Source organism: Mizuhopecten yessoensis, unplaced genomic scaffold (genome assembly GCF_002113885.1).
Source record: "Mizuhopecten yessoensis strain PY_sf001 unplaced genomic scaffold, ASM211388v2 scaffold2329, whole genome shotgun sequence".
Classification (NCBI taxonomy): Eukaryota; Metazoa; Mollusca; class Bivalvia; order Pectinida; family Pectinidae; genus Mizuhopecten; species Mizuhopecten yessoensis.
The window spans coordinates 5,520,913-5,540,898 of NW_018404492.1; the positions used below are offsets into that span (position 1 = coordinate 5,520,913).

Sequence of the window (19,986 nt, forward strand, 5' to 3'; positions counted from 1 at the left end):
AAGCTGAATGTCTTCGGCAATTCTTTGTTTAGCTGACGACCTTAGGCAAACATTCCTTCGTTGAGCTGACGACGTTAGGTTTTCTTTAACAGAGCTGAATGTCTTCGGCAATTCTTTGTTTAGCTGACGACCTTTGGCGAATATTTCTTCGTTGAGCTGACGACGTTAGGTTATCTTTAACAAAGCTGAATGTCTTCGGCAATTCTTTGTTTAGCTGACGACCTTAGGCAAACATTCCTTCGTTGAGCTGACGACGTTAGGTTTTCTTTAACAGAGCTGAATGTCTTCGGCAATTCTTTGTTTAGCTGACGACCTTAGGCAAACCTTTATAACATGGCAACATTAGGCACGCCTTATTTGAGCTAACGAAGTAAGACACTTCTTTGGTGAGCTGACTGAGTTAGACGATACCATATCGAACTTAAGGCGTAACAATCCATTATTGATTAAACAGTTTTGGGCAACCCTTTATTGAGCTGATGACGTTAGGTATACCTTTATTGAGCTGACAACCTTAAGCTAACCTTTATTGAGCTTACGACGTTAGGTTGTTTTTATTTAACTGACAGCTTTGGGCAAACCTTTATTGAGCTGACGACATTAGAGCGTTTCTATTGAGCTGACGACTTTAGGAAACCCTTTATTGAGCTGACGACATTAGGTTGTTTCTATTGAGCTGACGACTTTAGGAAACCCTTTATTGAGCTGACGACATTAGGTTGTTTCTATTGAGCTGACGACTTTAGGAAACCCTTTATTGAGCTGACGACATTAGGTTGTTTCTATTGAGCTGACGACTTTAGGAAACCCTTTATTGAGCTGACGACATTAGGTTGTTTCTATTGAGGTGACGACTTTAGGAAACCCTTTATTGAGCTGACGACATTAGGTTGTTTCTATTGAGCTGACGACATTAGGTTGTTTCTATTGAGCTGACGACATTAGGTTGTTTCTATTGAGCTGACGACGTTAGGCAAACCTTTATTGAGCTGACGACGTTAGGTTGTTTTTATTGAGCTGACAACTTTGGGTAACCCGTTATTAAGTTGAAAACGTTGGGTTGTCTTAATTGAGCTGACCACGTTAAGTTGTCTTTATTGAGCTGACAACTTTACGCAACCCTTTATTGAGTTGCTGACGTTATGCATTCATTTGTTGTGCTTTTTCAGATTATTATTTTTTATTCATTCAAATATATATCATGACTTTGCTAAGAAGTAAGCGATGTCATGTAACCTATGTGACTGTATGAGCGACATGGTGTTAGATAATTAACGTTAAGTGACGTAACATGCTAAATTGCTTTTTACCACGAAAGATGACGTGATATAATGTTATCACTATATCAGAGAATGTGCTGAATTGGTATTTTAACAAGAATTCACTGGATTGTTATCACTACGACAAATTGACTACGAGAAAATCCATGCTGGATTTGTATAACTACGTGAAAAAACATGATGGATTGTTATTATTACGAGAGAATGTATGATATATTGTTATCACAACGATAGAATACAGGATGGATTGTTGTCATTTATAGAGAATACAAGCTGGATTGTGTTCGCTACGAGAAAATACCTGATGGGTTGTTATAACTACGAGAGAATACAGGATGGATTGTTATCATTTATAGAGAATATAGGATGGATTGTTATCGCTACGAAAGAAATCATAATGGATTGTTATCGCTACGATGGAATTAAGTATGGATTGTTATCATAACGATAGCATATGTGATGGATTGCTATCAATATGAGAGCATACATGATTGATTGTTAACACTACGAGATAATACAGGATGGATTGGGTGTTACCATATCGGGATAATGCACCATGAATGTTATCACACAAAAAAAAGAGAAAACATGATTGATTCGTTTCACTTCGAGAGAATACATGATTTATTGCAATAACAAAAATAAAATACATGATGGATTGTTATCACCTCTGGAGAAAAAACACGATGATCGCACGTCCTCATATGAACCAAACAAACAAACTCCCTGATTGGTGAATTGGTGTCATGGCTAGATTGTATGTAGTGTAATCAAAAGAAAGTAATGTTATTTAAATACAAAACAAAAACGCTTCAAAAATGCATAAGCTATCGTCCATGTTCACATAAAAGCGGTCGTTATAATTAACTACAATTTTTTAAATTAAATTCGAACGGTGGGCTAAGTTTCTGTATACCATTATAACAATGTATTGCCTAATTTTCATTTTGACCATAGTTCCGTCGTACGTTTATAAACACTGTACCACATGTCTACGTCACTCCGTCGTATGTCTATAAACACTGTAACACATGTTTACGTCACTCCGTCGTGCGTCTATAAACACTGTACCACATGTCTACGTCACTCCGTCGTACATCTATAAACACTGTAACACATGTCTACGTCACTCCGTCGTACGTCTTTAAACACTGTACCACATGTCTATGTCCCTCCGTCGTACATCTATAAACACTGTACCACATGTGTACGTCACTACGTTGTACGTCTATAAACACTGTACCACATGTCTACGTCACTACGTTGTACGTCTATAAACACTGTACCAGATACCTACGTCACTACGTTGTACGTCTATAAACACTGTACCACATGTCTATGTCACTCCGTCGTACATCTATAAACACTGTAACACATGTCTACGTCTCTCCGTCGTACGTCTTTAAACACTGTACAACATGTCTATGTCCCTCCGTAGTACATCTATAAACACTGTACCACATGTCTACGTCACTACGTTGTACGTCTATAAACACTGTAACACATGTTTACGTCACTCCGTTGTGCGTCTATAAACACTGTACCACATGTCTATGTCACTCCGTCGTACGTCTATAAACACTGTAACACATGTCTACGTCACTCCGTCGTACGTCTTTAAACACTGTACCACATGTCTACGTCACTCCGTCGTACGTCTATAAACACTGTAACACATATTTACGTCACTCCGCCGCAAGTCTATAAACACTGTACCACATGTCTACGGCACTCCGTTGTACGACTATAAACACTGTACCAGATATCTACGTCACTCCGTCGTACGTCTATAAACACTGTACCACATGTCTAGGTCACTGCCTCGTATGTCTATAAACAGTGTACCACATATCTACGTCACTCCTTCGTACGTCTATAATCATTCTACCAAATGTCTACGTCACTCCGTCGTACGTATATAAACACTGTACCACATGTCTACGTGTCACTGCGTCGTACAGCTATAAACACTGCACCACATGTCTACATCACTCCGTCGTACGTTTATAAACACTGTACCACATGTCTACGTCACTCCGTCGTACGTCTATAAACACTGTACAACATGTCTACGTCACTCCGTCGTACGTCTATAAACACTGTACCACATGTCTACGTCACTCCGTCGCAAGTCTATAAACACTGTACCACATGTCTACGTCACTCCGTTGCAAGTCTATAAACATTGTACCACATGTCTACGTGTCACTACGTCGTACATCTATAAACACTGTACAACATTCTACGTCACTCCGTCGTACGTCTTTAAACACTATACAACATGTCTACGTCACTCCGTCGTACGTCTATAAACACTTTACCACATGTCTACGTCACTCCGTCGTACGTCTATAAACATTGTACCACAGGTCTACGTCACTCCGTCGTACGTCTATAAACACTGTACTACATGTCTACGTCACTCCGTCGTACGTCTATACACATTGTACCACATGTCTACGCTGTACAACACTTCTGTGACTGCTTGTTATGTACACATTCCATTTAGTTTACATATTTTCTATAAAGAGACGTATCTTTGTTCAAATCTATTTGAAATAGTTGAAATGTTTTAATAAAGTGTATAGTTGTTTGCTAATAAAACGTTTTCAAATACGCTGTAAACACTACGTTTCTTTGATTCGAAACTGCAAACAGTTAAAACATTTTTCGAACGATCGTTTTCTTCAGAATGAGCGGCAATGTTCTACGCAAGCCAACTTACTTTTGATAACGACAAGATAATGATTTATTTAAATCAAACCTTTGACGATTAATGATCTTTCATTACGTATTTGTATATTTATTGTTTAACCAAAAAGTTACATTATGATAATTTTTGCTTCATGTTTCCAAAAGTGATATCGATTTTACTGAAACGTAGATTTGAATAATGTTTTGAAAGATTTGATCTTCAATAATAGTTTGATGTTTTAGAAACCATCGATTTTGCCGGTATGTAAATGAAGGGATGCTCACGTAACGAGCACATCTTAGTTTGTTAGAGTCTATAATGAACACATCCGTGATGGATAAAGGAAATACGATCTTCGGAAGAGAAATAATTCAAAAATGAAAATTGAATTTGTACCGTCACAAATTAGGTATAATTGACTAAAATATTTCTGAATCATCGGTGAATTGATCTTAATAGGGTTTATTAATTAAATAAATAATTCATTCGACAGTTTACTTGTCAGTTTCACACGGGTTATTATATATATTAGCTATTCCTAAACTTCTCGGTCTTTTAAGAAAAAATATTGTTTGTTTATTGTTGTGATTGCAATATTTACTAAATATTGGGGGGGGGGGGGATATACGAAAATATATGTCACTTTCGGTTTCCTCTAATTGTAAAGCTTCAGTGCCATGAATAATATACTCTTGTAAACCGGCCCCTGTCTTAACCAAAATTCTTTATACACAGTTTTGATATTTAGTCCCATTATTGGTCTCTGTACGTATTACTTGTGTCATATAACAGTTTATTAAAACCTGTCTACTCTCAAAAAATCGGTGTTATTTTACCAATCTTGCTTTTGAATTTACTATATTTGCTATGATCTAGGTCAACAGACAAAGGGCCTATCCTTAATACTTATATGGTCCTTACACTGCACAGCCATGTATCTGTACTTACCTATTGTTTATAGCCCTCGGCCAAGGAGCTATACTTACTCATTGTCTATAGCCCTCGGCCAAGGAGTTATACTTACTCATTGTTTATAGCCCTCGGTCAAGGAGTTACACTTACTCATTGTTTATAGCCCTCAGCCAAGGAGTTATACTTACTCATTGTTTATAGCCCTCGGCCAAGGAGTTACACTTACTCATTGACTATAGCCCTCGGCCAAGGAGTTCCACTTGCTCATTGTCTATAGCCCTCGGCCATGTTGTTATACTTATTAATTGTCTATAACCCTCGGCAATGGGGTTATACTTACTCATTGTGCATAGCCCTCGGCCATGATGGTATACTTACTCATTGTCTATAGCCCTCGGCTTTGGTGTTATACTTACTAATTGTCTATAGCCCTCGGCCATGTTGTTATACTTATTAATTGTCTATAACCCTCGGCAATGGGGTTATACTTACTCATTGTGCATAGCCCTCGGCCATGATGGTATACTTACTCATTGTCTATAGCCCTCGGCCATGGGGTTATACTTACTCATTGTCTATAGCCCTCGGCCAAGGAGTTATACTTACTCATTGTTTATAGCCCTCGGCCAAGGAGTTACACTTACTCATTGTCTATAGCCCTCGGCTAAGGGATTATACTTACTCATTGTCTATAGCCCTCGGCTTTGGTGTTATACTTACTAATTGTCTATAGCCCTCGGCCAAGGAGTTATACTTACTCATTGTCTATAGCCCTCGTCCATGGGGTTATACTTACTAATTGTCTATAGCCCTCGGCCTCGGAGTTATACTTACTCATTGTCTATATCCCTCGGCTATGGGGTTATACTTAATAATTGTACTTACTCATTGTCTATAGCCCTCGACTATGGGGTTATACTTACTCATTGTCTATATCCCTCTGCCAAGGAGTTATACTTACTTATTGTCTATAGTCCCCGGTCAAGGGGTTATTCTTCTGCATTGTCTATAGCCCTTGGCTAAGGGGTTATATTTACTCATTGTCTATAGCCCTCGGTCAAGGAGTTATACTTACTCATTGTCTATAGCCCTCGGCCAAGGAGTTATACTTACTCATTGTCTGTAGCACCCGGCTATGGGGTTATACTTATTGATTGTCTATATCCCTCGGCCATGGGGTTATACTTATTGATTGTCTATATCCCTCGGCTATGGGGTTATACTTATTGATTGTCTATAGCCATCGGTCAATCAGTTATACTATACTTACGCATTGTCTAAAGCCCTCGTTTAGGGGGTTATACTTACTCATTGTCTGTAGCACCCAGCTATGGGGTTATACTTATTGATTGTCTATAGCCATCGGCCAATCAGTTATACTATACTTACGCATTGTCTAAAGCCCTCGGTCAGGGGGTTATACTTACTCATTGTTTGTAGCACCCGGCTACGGGGTTATACTTATTCATTGTCTATAGCCATCGGCCAAGCAGTTATACTATACTTACGCATTGTTTAAAGCCCTCGGCCAAGGGGTTATACTTACTCATTGTCTATAGCCCTCGGCCATGTTGTTTTACTTACTAATTGTCTATAACCCTCGGCCATGTTGTTATACTTACTAATTGTCTATAACCCTCGGCAATGGGGTTATACTTAATCATTGTCTATAGCCCACGGCCATGGGGTTATACTTACTAATTGTACTTACTCATTGTCTATAGCCCTCGACTATGGGGTTATATTTACTCATTGTCTATAGCCCTCGGCTAAGGGATTATACTTACGCATTGTCTATAGCCCTCGGCCATGGAGTTATACTATACCTACTCATTGTCTATAGCCCTCGGCCATTGGTTAAAACTTACTAATGGTCTATAGCCCTCTGTCATGATGTTATACTTACTAATTGTCTATATCCCTCGACCATGGGGTTATACTTACCCATTGTACATAGCCCTCGGCCATGATGGTATACTTACTCATTGTCTATAGCCATCGGCCATAGGGTTATACTTACTCATTGTCTATAGCCCTCGGCTTAATGACTGCCAACCAGGGAACTGCATTTAATTATTGCCTTTTAACCTCAGTCAAACGACTGCACTTATACTGTACTAGTTTTCTATGGCCCTGAGACATTGTGGTATACTTAATTAACGCATTGTTCACTGCCAAGGAAGTGTATTTACTTATTGTCTCCGCTTAGCCCAGAAACAGTATTAAATATACGCATTGTAAATTACTTACAGCTAAATGCACGGAACTGTAAGTATTCATTATATATGACTCAGCTCTCAGACAAGAAAATAGCCGCACTTATTTATTGTCTATTGGCCTTAGACAAAGATCTGTACCATGTATTTGTATTGTACGTATCGTCTTAGGCCCATAGACAACGCGATGTACTTAATTATCGTATATAACGCTCAGCAGCTAAGGAACTTTATTTACGTATATTGACTTATATGTAGATGAGGAGCTGTAATTTATATATTATGAAATACATGTACCTATAACAAGTTGCATGGATCTGTAATATTTTATTGTCTGTGTCTGTCAACCTTTTTTATGACCCTTTAACACTACACAAGGAGCTGTACTTAATTATTGTATATTAACCTTAGACAAGGAGTTGTGTTTACGCATTTTCCATATCCTACGGACAATGTGCTTAATTATTAACTGTTGAATTTCAGTCATAGGTAAATGTCATGTTAGAATTATAGTTTAATTCAATTAATGTGTTAAATATATAAAAGAAAAAAATGTAAAAAGTAAATAATAAAACAGCTTTACATATGTCTACGTTTCTTTCTCTCCCAACGATATTCCTAATCGATCTGTTTGCATGTCGTTTTTTTTATCAATCCTATATTTGGTATCTCTCGAGTGCTCTATTACTTTTTTTCTGATATGTTTCGCTAAGGTATTCATGAGGATATTCATACTGATGTGTATTTAAGTTGGCAAAGATATGCTGGCGCTCACATGAATATGGTCGAATGCTTATTGAGTCTATAGTCGATATTTCACGGGGCAAACGACATGTGGTTAAAGTCTCCTTTTAGACACTTCCTGTCGTGGTCATAGAGTGATTGTTTAATAATACATCTAAAGAGCTCAGAATTGGCATAGAAAGCCCACAAATTATTTCAATGCTAAAAGATTTTACAGATTTTTTAAAGAGTTCAAAGCCATTTACCTTTTCCCCTTTTTTCAATAAATAATAAAATAAAATAAATAAAGGAACGCAATTAGCTGGGGATCGGGTTGTTAGGAGGGAGGGGAGGTGTCATTATCAGATCTTCACACACACAATCCATACTTTGTGGTAATATTACAAAACGATGAAAACTGCTTTGAAGATCAACATATTGTTACGAATACAGCTTTTCTTGCCGGTAAGCCACCTCAATTCACTGCCACCAGCGCCGATGTAATTTTTGGTTGCTATACTCTCCTTTTGGGTTATTTTGTCAATTGTCTTATACCATGATACATAACGTGTAAGCGCCATTTTTAGCAAGCTTCTGTGTTTTTTTCTCATTTACATGTGTTGCATCAATCAACATGTTGTCTTTGAAAACCACAATGTTACTGAGTGTCATCCTTGAGAAATATTTATTCCCGTTTGCACAAACCCAACCGGATTGACGATAAACATCCAGGGTTCGCTCTATTAGTATTTGGACCTGAAAGTCACGTGAATTCAAAAGTAAAATGTCTCTACCAGCACCTAGTTAACGATATGCTTTCTTGCATAAATGACTTTAAATAATGCTTAAACTACCTTAATGCTTTGACGCAATTATTGTATTACAAGTCCATTGTTCAATAGTCATTCTTTCTTGAAAAATTGTACTTTGATAAATATAGCATAAAAAGCGTCAAAATGTCCATTCGATGAGCCTTGTTCCTTCACATAGACGATGTGTAGCAGACAACCTTACTCTGTGCAGTCAGTTAGGAGTCAAAGGTCAGATCACTAAAATCACGGTTGGATACATCATGTTTCCTCGTGTCCGAAAGTGAAAGGTCAACATCATGTCTTGGTGTCAAAGGTCAAATCACTGCATCGTAACGCTTCAATGAGGCATGCATAAATTACCCAAATATTTAGGTGACATCTAGTGAGTCAATGTCTAATTATTACAATGCTTGTCAATACTTCAACTGAACTGAACGTTACTCGATTAAGCTTCATATAGAACTGTATCTTAATTAAACCTTCTATCATTACTTACTAAAAGTGTCCCCTGTAAAGGCTAGCAAGCTGAATACTGTCGTTTCTATAGAAACTAACGACAGATAGAAACGGCTGGAAATTGGTTTAAACAAGAATGAATGGGCTAAAAAAACATTATCTAGAGTTGTTTGGTGATTTACTGCCGATAAAGCAACGTGTTTACAGAGCACGAGACTTGTATATCGAGACATTAACGTCACCTTATAAATTCGTACACATTCAGCGAGTCGTACATTGCTCTTAGGCGAGCGCAAGCGTGTAACTCGATCATATGCTTACCGAGTGGTAATGCTTGGTCCTGAACAGCTTCTGGGAAGTGATTATTTACTTTGTGAAACATTGTCGTGACTTGAACAGTCTAGACACTTTATACCTAACGTTGCCTGATCGTCATGACAGTTTGGTCTCTTTTTCATTTCAGATGAACGGCACGACAGAATCATGGAACATTTCGTCAACATCCAGTCTGGAGGACGCTACCACGCAGACATTTATGGCGATGCACGTGATCTACAAAGAGCATTTACCCGTGATATACGAGATTCCAAAGATAGTAAAGGCCATCATGTACGTATTCGGCTTTCCTGGCAACATCCTGGCGTGTATCATGTGGTTACAGCGCCCCCTACTCCACTCTTCAGGTTGTTACCTCGCGTCACTGGCGATCTCGGACCTTCTGTTTCTTGTTCTTTCCATGATGTTTGATCTTGAGTACATATGGGAGATCAAGACCATTGGTGTACCCGTCGTCTGCCAGGCGTTTCCGGTTATTTACATGGCGGTGCAGTACATGTCGCCTTTGTTGACAATGGCATTCACTGTCGAGCGGTTTATTTCAGTAAGGTTTCCTCTTGGACGTCGGATTTACTGTACGGTGAAGAGGGCTGCCATGGTGATACTGTTTCTGGCACTGTTCGTCTTGGTTGCTGGGGGGATACAGGCCTATATTTGGGATTATGATTACACACACCATGCCTGTGATATCAGAATCGGCATCGATGAGTTTAGGAAACACTGGACATGGATTACAGAATCTACAATGTTTATTCTGGTCCCCGTTATGATTCTCGGCATGAACGTTCTCCTAATATTCACTATCCGTCGTTCAAAACGTCGAGCGCGCCATCTGTATGGTTCACCACCAAAGCACAGATCGGCTACGACAGAAATGCTTCTTGTTGTGTCTTTTTATCTCATATTTACGACACTGCCAGTGACGATTCTTTACGCTCTCGGGGATTTCTTTCCTCCCAATCCCGAGGTTTATGAAAACGTTTCTCAAGACCCAGTATGGCAGAGTCATTTTAAGTATATGGTTGTTCGCGAGGCCGTGTATGCGATTGGGATATCTCATTATGTCTGTAACTTCTATCTGTACCTCGCTACAGGACATCGTTTTCGGATGGAAACCAAACGCTACTTCCAACATATTGTCAAAAAAGGATGAACATAATAATGTATTTTTTTCTTTGTCTCAATTTAATTATGTAGTGTCGTATTAACAAAATGTAATATGCTGTAATGCATATTTTTGCGCTTAAGATAAATCGTTTTACTTGCAAACCAATTATCTAGTTGATAGTGTGCAGGCATAATTTATCATTTATAAATAAGGATTTTTGTATTTCTCTGATTGGATTGAACTGTATATTTTTTCCGCTAGACCTCATGGTAAATATGTATGTAACAGACTTGGTAACAGCCTGAATATGAAAAATACAGTTCAAAACATTTAATATTTCCCTAACATTTTTTTTTTAAAAAAAACGTCTTTATCGTCAGTGCAAATAATGTTTCTTTAACAGTCAAGTGTCACCTGACTGTTTGTTTCTCCCGTTATGCGAATGAGAAGGAGAAGCATCAAAATGACACCGATCCCATTGCGTTCAAAGCCCAATTAAATCAATTTGACCAGGTAGATTGTATATATACCACATCGGACGTACATAGCTTTAATGTATCATCGTGCGATTGCTTCATGGTGAATAGTGATGTCAGCTGTTTCCGTTAATACCGGTAACGAAAGCATTCAATATAGCATATAATTTGTAGTACATTTAACAAAATCAGCTACCGGTGATTTAGTTGAAAAGGCTCGCTACTTTCCTTTATTGCGTTTTGACGAGAAAAGCACTCCAACAATTTTAGCCACTTGAGCTATTGAAGCAAACATGTTCTCCATTATTTGAAGCAAACTGCCAAGCGCCACATTGACAATATCAAATCAGTCGTCTTGTGTATGCATACCAAGTGGATGCGCCCAAATAGAGAAAACAAATGTTTCATACTGCACATTGTCGATGAAAAGTATGCCAATTTACATTGCAGCCATGCTAGTTGTGAAATCCAGTCTTACTACTGATAGCAGTAATATAGTACTTACTGAGACCAGTATTATGTCATACGTACTTGCTGACAGCAGTATTATACCACATTTACTTCCTGGCTGCAGCATTATACAATTTGTGCTTGCAGGACAGCTACACTACACGCATAATTTCCCCCAAAAATGCATTTCAGTTACCATGATTACGTTCACTAGAGAGAAAGTTGGGTTTATTTCTGCAAAATCGTCCTGCTGAACAATTTTTAGTGTCATATTTTCTCAAATATTCCAATTGCTAGAGGTAATATCTAATTAAAAGCAACACCTGCCAAATAAGGGGATGAATACGGCTGCGTGCTGGCCGCCAACGGTCGGTGCACGGTCCCACTGGTAACACTATAGACGTCTTAACAAGACGCAAATGTTTCCTTAACCGGCGGCAAACCATGTCTACAAATACCAATGTTTGTCTATAAAAGCTGTGACAGCGAGCCCGACCACTGCAGCAGTATAGAAAGATAATTACCTACAGTCTGATTAATGTCCTTCCTTTCATCATTAAGGCAGTCTATTTCTGATGACGTCGTTTTTTCATCGAAATAGTTTGGAATGAAATATAATTTTAATTAGATCATTAAATAGTCATATTTCAAGCATTGTTCATTTAGATATCGCCGCTTGTCCCTATTTCTTCCTGCCTGTTCTTATTTCTTAGTTCTTTTTTGTTAGTAACAGCTGCCGGTCAGACTGTGGAAAACGCTTTTTTTTATTTCTGTAATCTTACTCTTACATGTACTAACCTAAATTTATCAATTAAAGTGAGCAAATAGAAAAAAATAACACTTAAAATAAGATTAAACACCATTGGAGTTTAAAGACAAATGACAATTCCCAGACCGTATTTCGCCATTACACAATTTGTTTTCTATTTATAACTAAATTCCCCGCATTCGATCTAAGGTTCGCCTCAAGATTGGCAATGTCTATCAAAATAATCTAAATCTGTACAGTTGTTCATCTACGACCATTTGTAGCTATTTTACATTCGCTAATCCATGACTCAATGTAAAGATCCGACACTCAATAAACAGTGATTCTTGTAGAGATTTGTCATTCGTTAAAACCTTCAACCCGTAGTAGATTGTTAACATCGGTTAATCCATGATCATTGGAAAGGATTCGACTCGCCTCAATCCATAATCTATTATGGAAACTCCGCTTGTTATTAAATACTGTCGACGACTTGAACCCAACACAACGAACTTTTAAAACGCTGTCCATCGATACATAGGATCGTATAGTTATATTCCGCTTTTTGTTGTTTAGTTTTGATAACGTTATTCGTAATGAAAAATGGTCCCTAGCAGGTCCGAAGACTCTTGGACGTCGAAGATTTCACAAAGGGTCTTACGATAGAACAATCGAATACACAATAAATGTAATACACTATTGTGTCAATAGACTGTTGATACTTAACAAATAAAGAAAACATTTCGAAGATTTCTAGATAAGGTTGTAGTGCTTATTTCGCGTTAAATACACACGTTCTCTTCAAAACCATTTAAATCGGTATTGCACCTGTGTTTGACGTCAATAAAAGGTATGTTTAGATCATTTCCGAAAATTGAACCTTTCGTGTCAACACGTGTTTAGAAAAAGAAAAAAAATCTCAAACATTAAAATGTCTTGTCCTAACGTGCGTGTTGCTGTCACTTTACCCAGATCTTCTGCTTCGTGGGAGAGGTTCCTTATACTACATCTCCGCACGCACACGTGGGTAGGTGTTCTAATTATTGTAGCTAACGATGAAACTGTCCTAAAATCTGTCCACCTCGACACTACATATCTTTGTGAGCGATTAAATACTCTGTAAAGTACATAGGCCAATGTGGAACGGAAAATGGAATCGTTTTATGCTCGGGCTCGGTCTTTTTGTTAGATAATCCTTGCTGTTTAAGGACCGAGCAGGTGGCTATCCGGCAGTATCGATACTTGCCGCGTAGTCCTACTGACCTAGAAGATTTGTCAGCCTGATTGTTAGCATGTAAATATTTATTCAATTGAATTTTAAGATGAATGTAGCACCATGTAAACATAATATATATATATATNTATATATATATATATATATATATATTATATAATCTATGAACATTTCCTGGTCCGGACGATTTTCGAAATGTAAAATATTCATAGCATGATGTTAAATAGATGTGTACATATTGGAAAAATAGACAGAATATATTAAACAATATTTACAAAAACTCATTGTGTTGTTATTATATTCTGTTGTTAATGGAATGATGAGTAATATTTACCGGACACATATCTCGAAATTGTCTCGATCTGCCACAGATAGACAATAATGCATTGGATATTAAGTAATTAAATATATTGTGCTGTAACCTAAATCTGCAAAGATGTTATATTTCATCAATGACTTGAAAATATTGTTTTCAATTATTTTATGTATGGTGTACCTAACTAGAAATGCCGCGAGTCAATGTTTACAGGTAGATAAGGGTAGCAGGCCAAAGAAGGGTTTCTGAATGAAAATGAGATTGACAAGGAATGAGAGAATAGCCATTGGAGATACGATAGAAAAATTAAAAAAATAAAGTTATCTGGAACAAGGAGGTGGCGATCTTTTTAGGTGAACTTAGTATCCGAAGGAGCACAGAAAATTTAAGGTAGATTGGATATCCGAAGGAGTACATGTTTTTTAAGGTGGATTGGATATCCGAAGGAGTACAGGTAATTTTAGGTGGATTTGGTATCCGAAGGAGTACAGGTTTTTTAGGTGGATTTGGTATCCGAAGGAGAACAGGTAATTAAAGGTGGATTGGGAATCCGACGGAGTACAGGTAATTTAAGGTAGATTGGATATCCGAAGGAGTACAGGTAATTAAAGGTGGATTGGATATCCGAAGGAGTACAGGTAATTTTAGGTGGATTTGGTATCCGAAGGAGAACAGGTAATTAAAGGTGGATTGGGAATCCGACGGAGTACAGGTAATTTTAGGTGGATTTGGTATCCGAAGGAGTACAGGTAATTAAAGGTGGATTGAGTATCCGAAGGAGTACAGGTGATTTCGAGAGGTGGTTTTGGTATCCGAAGGAGTACAGGTAATTAAAGGTGGATTGGATATCCGAAGGATTACAGATAATTTAATGTATTTGGATATCCAAACGAGTACTGATATTTTTTGTTTATTTTTTTTGTTACATGAATGGGCCGATTTGTCCTTCCGCAATGCCGAATACAGTCTTATTCAATGCTGTGTATTTAAGAAACTTGCAATCTCGCTCCTTTGCCAATCAATGCAAATTTTAGGTCCCTTGGTAAGTTACTGTATATCCGACAATTTATGGAAGCCACTGTCTAATAGGTCAAACTACACGAATACTGCTCTGCTGGCCGTGTATCGTGGGATGTGAATATTTGTTCACGATAGCGACATAAATATGGTCTATGGGAATATGTTGAAATCATTGCATGTCACAAAATTTAACCAGATTATCTTGCCATACCACAACCGACTGCTAAGGAAGGTGGGTAGTTATTTAGATTTGTATATATATGATATCATTGGATTATTAGACTTTCCTAACGTTTGTTAAATGAAAAGGAAATGGCTTCAAGTTAAGATTGCAAAAAAAATAACGAAAATAGAGAACAAACAAAAAATCACAAAAAATGGATAATGCTACCAGTAATGTCCTTTTTTTCGCATTGGCCTTTTTTTCTCTGTGATTGTGGGTCAGAGTAACCTTGGTCTGTCCACGTGCTTGTATATGTCTACCCAACAACAACAGAATCAGGAAATACTTGAGCCCTCGCCATTCAGCTGAATCAACACAATCGCGGCCATTTTCTGGAATGCTTTCACACGCGGGAAGACATGACCTGGCGATGATATAAAACACAATAATTACGACACATTCTGTGTCAGAGACGGTGTCGATCTTTGTATTATATATATTTGCCTGGAAGTGTGTCTAGGATCTATTGACTTGGATATAAGTGGGTTATCTATCACTAGATCAAGAGATAGATCACAGATTATTAGTTTGGTTTTTTGATACACCAGCTAATCGATTACCAAACATTATTAACATTATTCATCAAGGACGAAAAGGGGGAAAATTAGCACTGTCAACTTGTTTTTTATTAACTTTATACGGCACTAAGTTTAAGTTACAATGAAGGTCAAGCAGCAATACACAGACATTTGCATACATGATAAGGTAATTAACATCTGTCTAAATAATATTATATTAAAACGTCTACTGACTTGTTCGGGGTTCGAGTCCTCGCAACAGCTAATGTCTAGAAGATGTCTACAGGAAAACCAAAGCATAACACCAACTCGGTCACATAGTTCTGACAAAAGGATAATCAAAGGTATAAAGCCATGTATTATACGCAGCCAACATATTTTCAAAAATATTTTTATCTACAGTACCTTGCTTCTAAGATATGGCGTTATACAAATTATTATATGAATGAGTTTTATAGGAAACAGACCATTGTGTCATTTAACTGAAACCCTTAGCTACAGTTAATTAGAATTAAGGTTACCAACTGTGTTCTGTTATTTGAATCGGTGTATCATGATGTCTCAAATATATGTTTAACAATGTCATTAACGGTGCTTTTGACGAGCAGACGGATAGATGACGTCATAAATAAATATAGAGAACTCATATGTTCTAGTTTCTGTCAAATGTATTTGATACTTTTTTTTGTCTTATTTAGCACTTTACCTTTTATCAAAATTAACTCGTTACTGGCATGTAAGAATGCATTACATTATGAATTGGTCAAAACTATATACTGCTGCAAAAATGTTCGTTTTGTCCCATCAAAACAGGTATAGCAAACAGGTGAAAAAATATATTCAAGTCAATCCTTGTAATTTAGTCTACAATTAATAACCCCATGTGGAATCTACTTTTATTATTGGACCATTTTCTCTTAGAAAGTATTATGCCGCTGTATCAGTCAATCAAAAGCGACGTAACAAACGGCAACGTCATTTCTTTACGTTATGGGCTGATAACATAATTTTTTAAGCCAATGAAGATGCTTGTTAAAAGCAAGATTAAATTATATACTTATTACATGAACAGGCGATGTTATTCTAAACTTTGATATTAGGACATATTGCTGGTATACACGGAGACCTGCCCACACAGATTTTTCAACAAATATTGTTCATTGTTCAAGTATGAATAATTCCGCATATATTAATGGTATCTATATATTTTATAGGCCTGCACGCGGCGCATCATTCAATGACTTATGCATAAATATTTTGTGTAACCTGAGAACAGTAAGAATAGTTACATGTATTACGTGAAAGCAATATTTTTGCTCATCAAACACTTCAGAAATAATACAAAATATTAAATATTGGAAAAATCTTTATTTCCTTCACCGATGAATATAAACTTTTACCTTGACATAAAGCCTCAAAAATATCTTCAAACGATTTGGCACAATTTTGTCGATAAAATAGTCATATTTTATTGATGTGCTTATATATTGTAATGTAAGATGTATTTATTTATTATTTTTCTCTTTTATCAAAACTTTTAAAAAGGCGCAGATCAAGTTTCGGGAGACTTAAACTCAATAAAACGGTAAGAGAATTGCCAATGCCAACAAACACTTCATTCAAATTCAAAATCAATAACACTAGGCCAAAATGTTAACGTAGAAAATAGTTCAATTGAGACACATGAAGACGTACAAGAAAAATATAAACAGGTGATCTGGACAGGAAAAAGTCTTTTGCTTTTTCAGAGATACTCACCATGTAAACTAAGGTCGAGCCCAAGTATTGTCAATTATCAAGAACGGGGGAAAACTATAACGGAACAGTAAGCCACACTAATTGGCTTAATAAAAAAAAAATCGCACATATTCCACAAGGAAAACACATCTTTCCTAATGAAATTATAATAACAACCAAAACCTATACCAAGGTCCTCGAAACAACCTTTGTTGTATGTTTGTCCGTCAACAGTCGACATCTATAACGCAAATCATGATAATCGGACCAATCTCTTGAAAACCAAATCAACTACGACATGTAAACAATGTAGCTGGGGGAAGCAGGGACGTTAATATCAAGGAAGGTGAAATTCACGATAGGAAAATAGAAGTCTTCACGGTTATCGTATAGCTGAGTTGTAAGCCCTCCCTGTTGTTCATGTTGCAAGTAAAGATAGTGACAGCAGCTGATGAAGACAAACCTGTAGTGACATTTATTTCAGGCTGAGGAGGGTTTATACAGTCGACGTGGTCAATAACTTGTCATTGTATCTGAATCTGAATTTGGAAGTTTTGAAGGTATTCGTTAACAATAAATTCAGCCTCATATGAATAACCAACAAAAAAGGCCTGAAGAGGCATACAATCTAGTCCCATAGGCATACCTATAATCTACTTGAAAATCTTATCACGAACTCAGTAAATAAATCGTCGACGAAGAGCTCAATTATGTATAGTTTCTCCTCAATATTCTTTCTTTTTGGCCTTTGTGGAGTTTTTTTCGAAAGTTCAAAACGATATTTTACGGTGACGTTCTCTTATCTTTAAAACGAAAGTTCTCATAAACGAGAACGACAGCGCTGAAGGGATTACTTTCGAGTCCTTCATTCAATTGATTTCAACCCTGAAGTATACTGATTTAATGGCACTCAAGGAAGTAAAATGTTAGGAGTATTTCGTCTTTCAAAATAAAAATTCAAATAGGGATTTTTTGGTTATCTTGTTTTTCCTGGAAAGCAGGAGTTGTTATAGTGTTTGCAAACAATGATTAAGTTATTGAAAGTTTTGTCTACTGGCACAAGTACATAAAATACGGACTTTGTTTTGTTTTCATTTTGGATTTTAAGCTGCCTATTTTTATTAATTTTTTATTTTTTCGTTTTTTTTGATATTTTCATTATTTTTGTATTTTATTATTGATCCACTCTGAAAGTGAACCGAATTCAGCATACCCTCTCTTTGTCTATCGTATTGCTTACTCTTCAAAAGTGTCCAATGATTTTGCAATTGATAATAGGAGTCACTCTTTGGATGCTTCATGAAAAACTCTCAAAGATCACCAGCTTCAATGCAAAATATTGCTGTGTGGGGAAGAAGAACAAGAATATGCTGAAGGATTGGTTTGGTTTAGTATTGTTTAACGTCCTATCAACAGCTATTGTCATTTAAGATCGGTCTCCCCTGTGTGCAAGATGCATGCGTGTAGTGTATGCGTGTGTGTTTTGGGAGGCTGCAATATGTTCGTGTTTGTCTCCTTGTGATAGCGCGGAACTGATGCCGACTTTATAGTGCTACCTCACTGAAACATACTGTCGAAGACAACCCAGCAGGACACCCCCAACCGGTCACGTTTTACTGACACCGGGTGAACCAGTTGTCCCACTCCTAAGTTGCTGAGCGTTAAGCAGTAAGAGAAACTACCATTTTTACAGACTCTGGTATGTCTCGGCCAGGGGACAGACCCCAAAGCCTTCCTCATAGGGGTGAACGCTCAACTAAATGCCAAAAGTGAGGCATTGTCAAGGGAGACATTAGGAAGAAGAAAATTGTTTAGAAAGAAAAGAAAAGATAAGATACAAAATTTAGTCGCCTCTTACGATCTCATGCAATGGGGGCAGCAGGTACAATTCTTACGCCCTACCTGCAGGGACAACATGCGGAAGGAGGAGTTATTCTTAGGCCATTTAAATACAGAATATGACCATACTAAATGACAATAATGTCCTATAATTTGATAACGTCTTGGTTTTGTTGTGGTTATAATGGATCGCCAGTCATAGTTTTTGTACTATCTGCTAGCTTCGGAAGCTTCAAAAATACAATAAGTAGTATCAATGTGTGAAGTCAAGCGAGAGAAACTTTATTAAGGCAGGTAAACCAGCCTACGTGACTCCGCTATTCAATAAGGATAATTTTGTCATATTGCTTTCAGCGACTTTTTTAAATTTTTAATTTTATGATAATATCAACCATATTTGGTTAGAAGCATTATCAGGAGGTGATGTTTCAAAGAATGGAGGACCTGACCAACAACGGGTCTACGTGACGGGAACAAAAAAACACCTCGAAATTGGTCTCCATTCTATAACCATACACCTACTTAACCATTTAAAGCTTACTCCAATGAAGAAATAATAGTAATTTTAATGCGTACGTTTTGTTAAGACTGTTTTAATGTCAAAGTGAGCTATGCAGACCATCTGAGCCTCTTGTTTATTTGCCATGCATAACGTTTCATACTAGTTTCATGATACACTATGTATGTACATTTCCTCCAATAGCATAATTTAGGCGTCAATATAACATGGCTTACACAGAGAGAAGACTTGCGCGCACTGCATAGGAGGTCGTAATAATATTTACTTGTTTGCTGAAATTATTCGTTATGTATGTTTTTTTCATTAAAACTTATCGACATCATGCAAACTATTTCACGAAGAAACAGATGTAAGTTAATTCTCATCT

General features: G+C 37.2%; 1 protein-coding gene across 1 annotated transcript in view; it reads left to right on the plus strand.

The window, feature by feature from the left end:
- Positions 1-13,542, plus strand: part of LOC110445659 (pyrokinin-1 receptor-like) — a 36,320-nt gene extending 22,778 nt beyond the window's left edge. The window contains exon 2 of the mRNA XM_021490387.1: positions 9,558-13,542. Within this exon, the coding sequence (XP_021346062.1) occupies positions 9,558-10,583 (1,026 nt within the window). The 3' untranslated portion in view covers positions 10,584-13,542. The remainder of the gene's footprint in view (positions 1-9,557) is intronic.
- Positions 13,543-19,986: the final 6,444 nt, after the last annotated feature.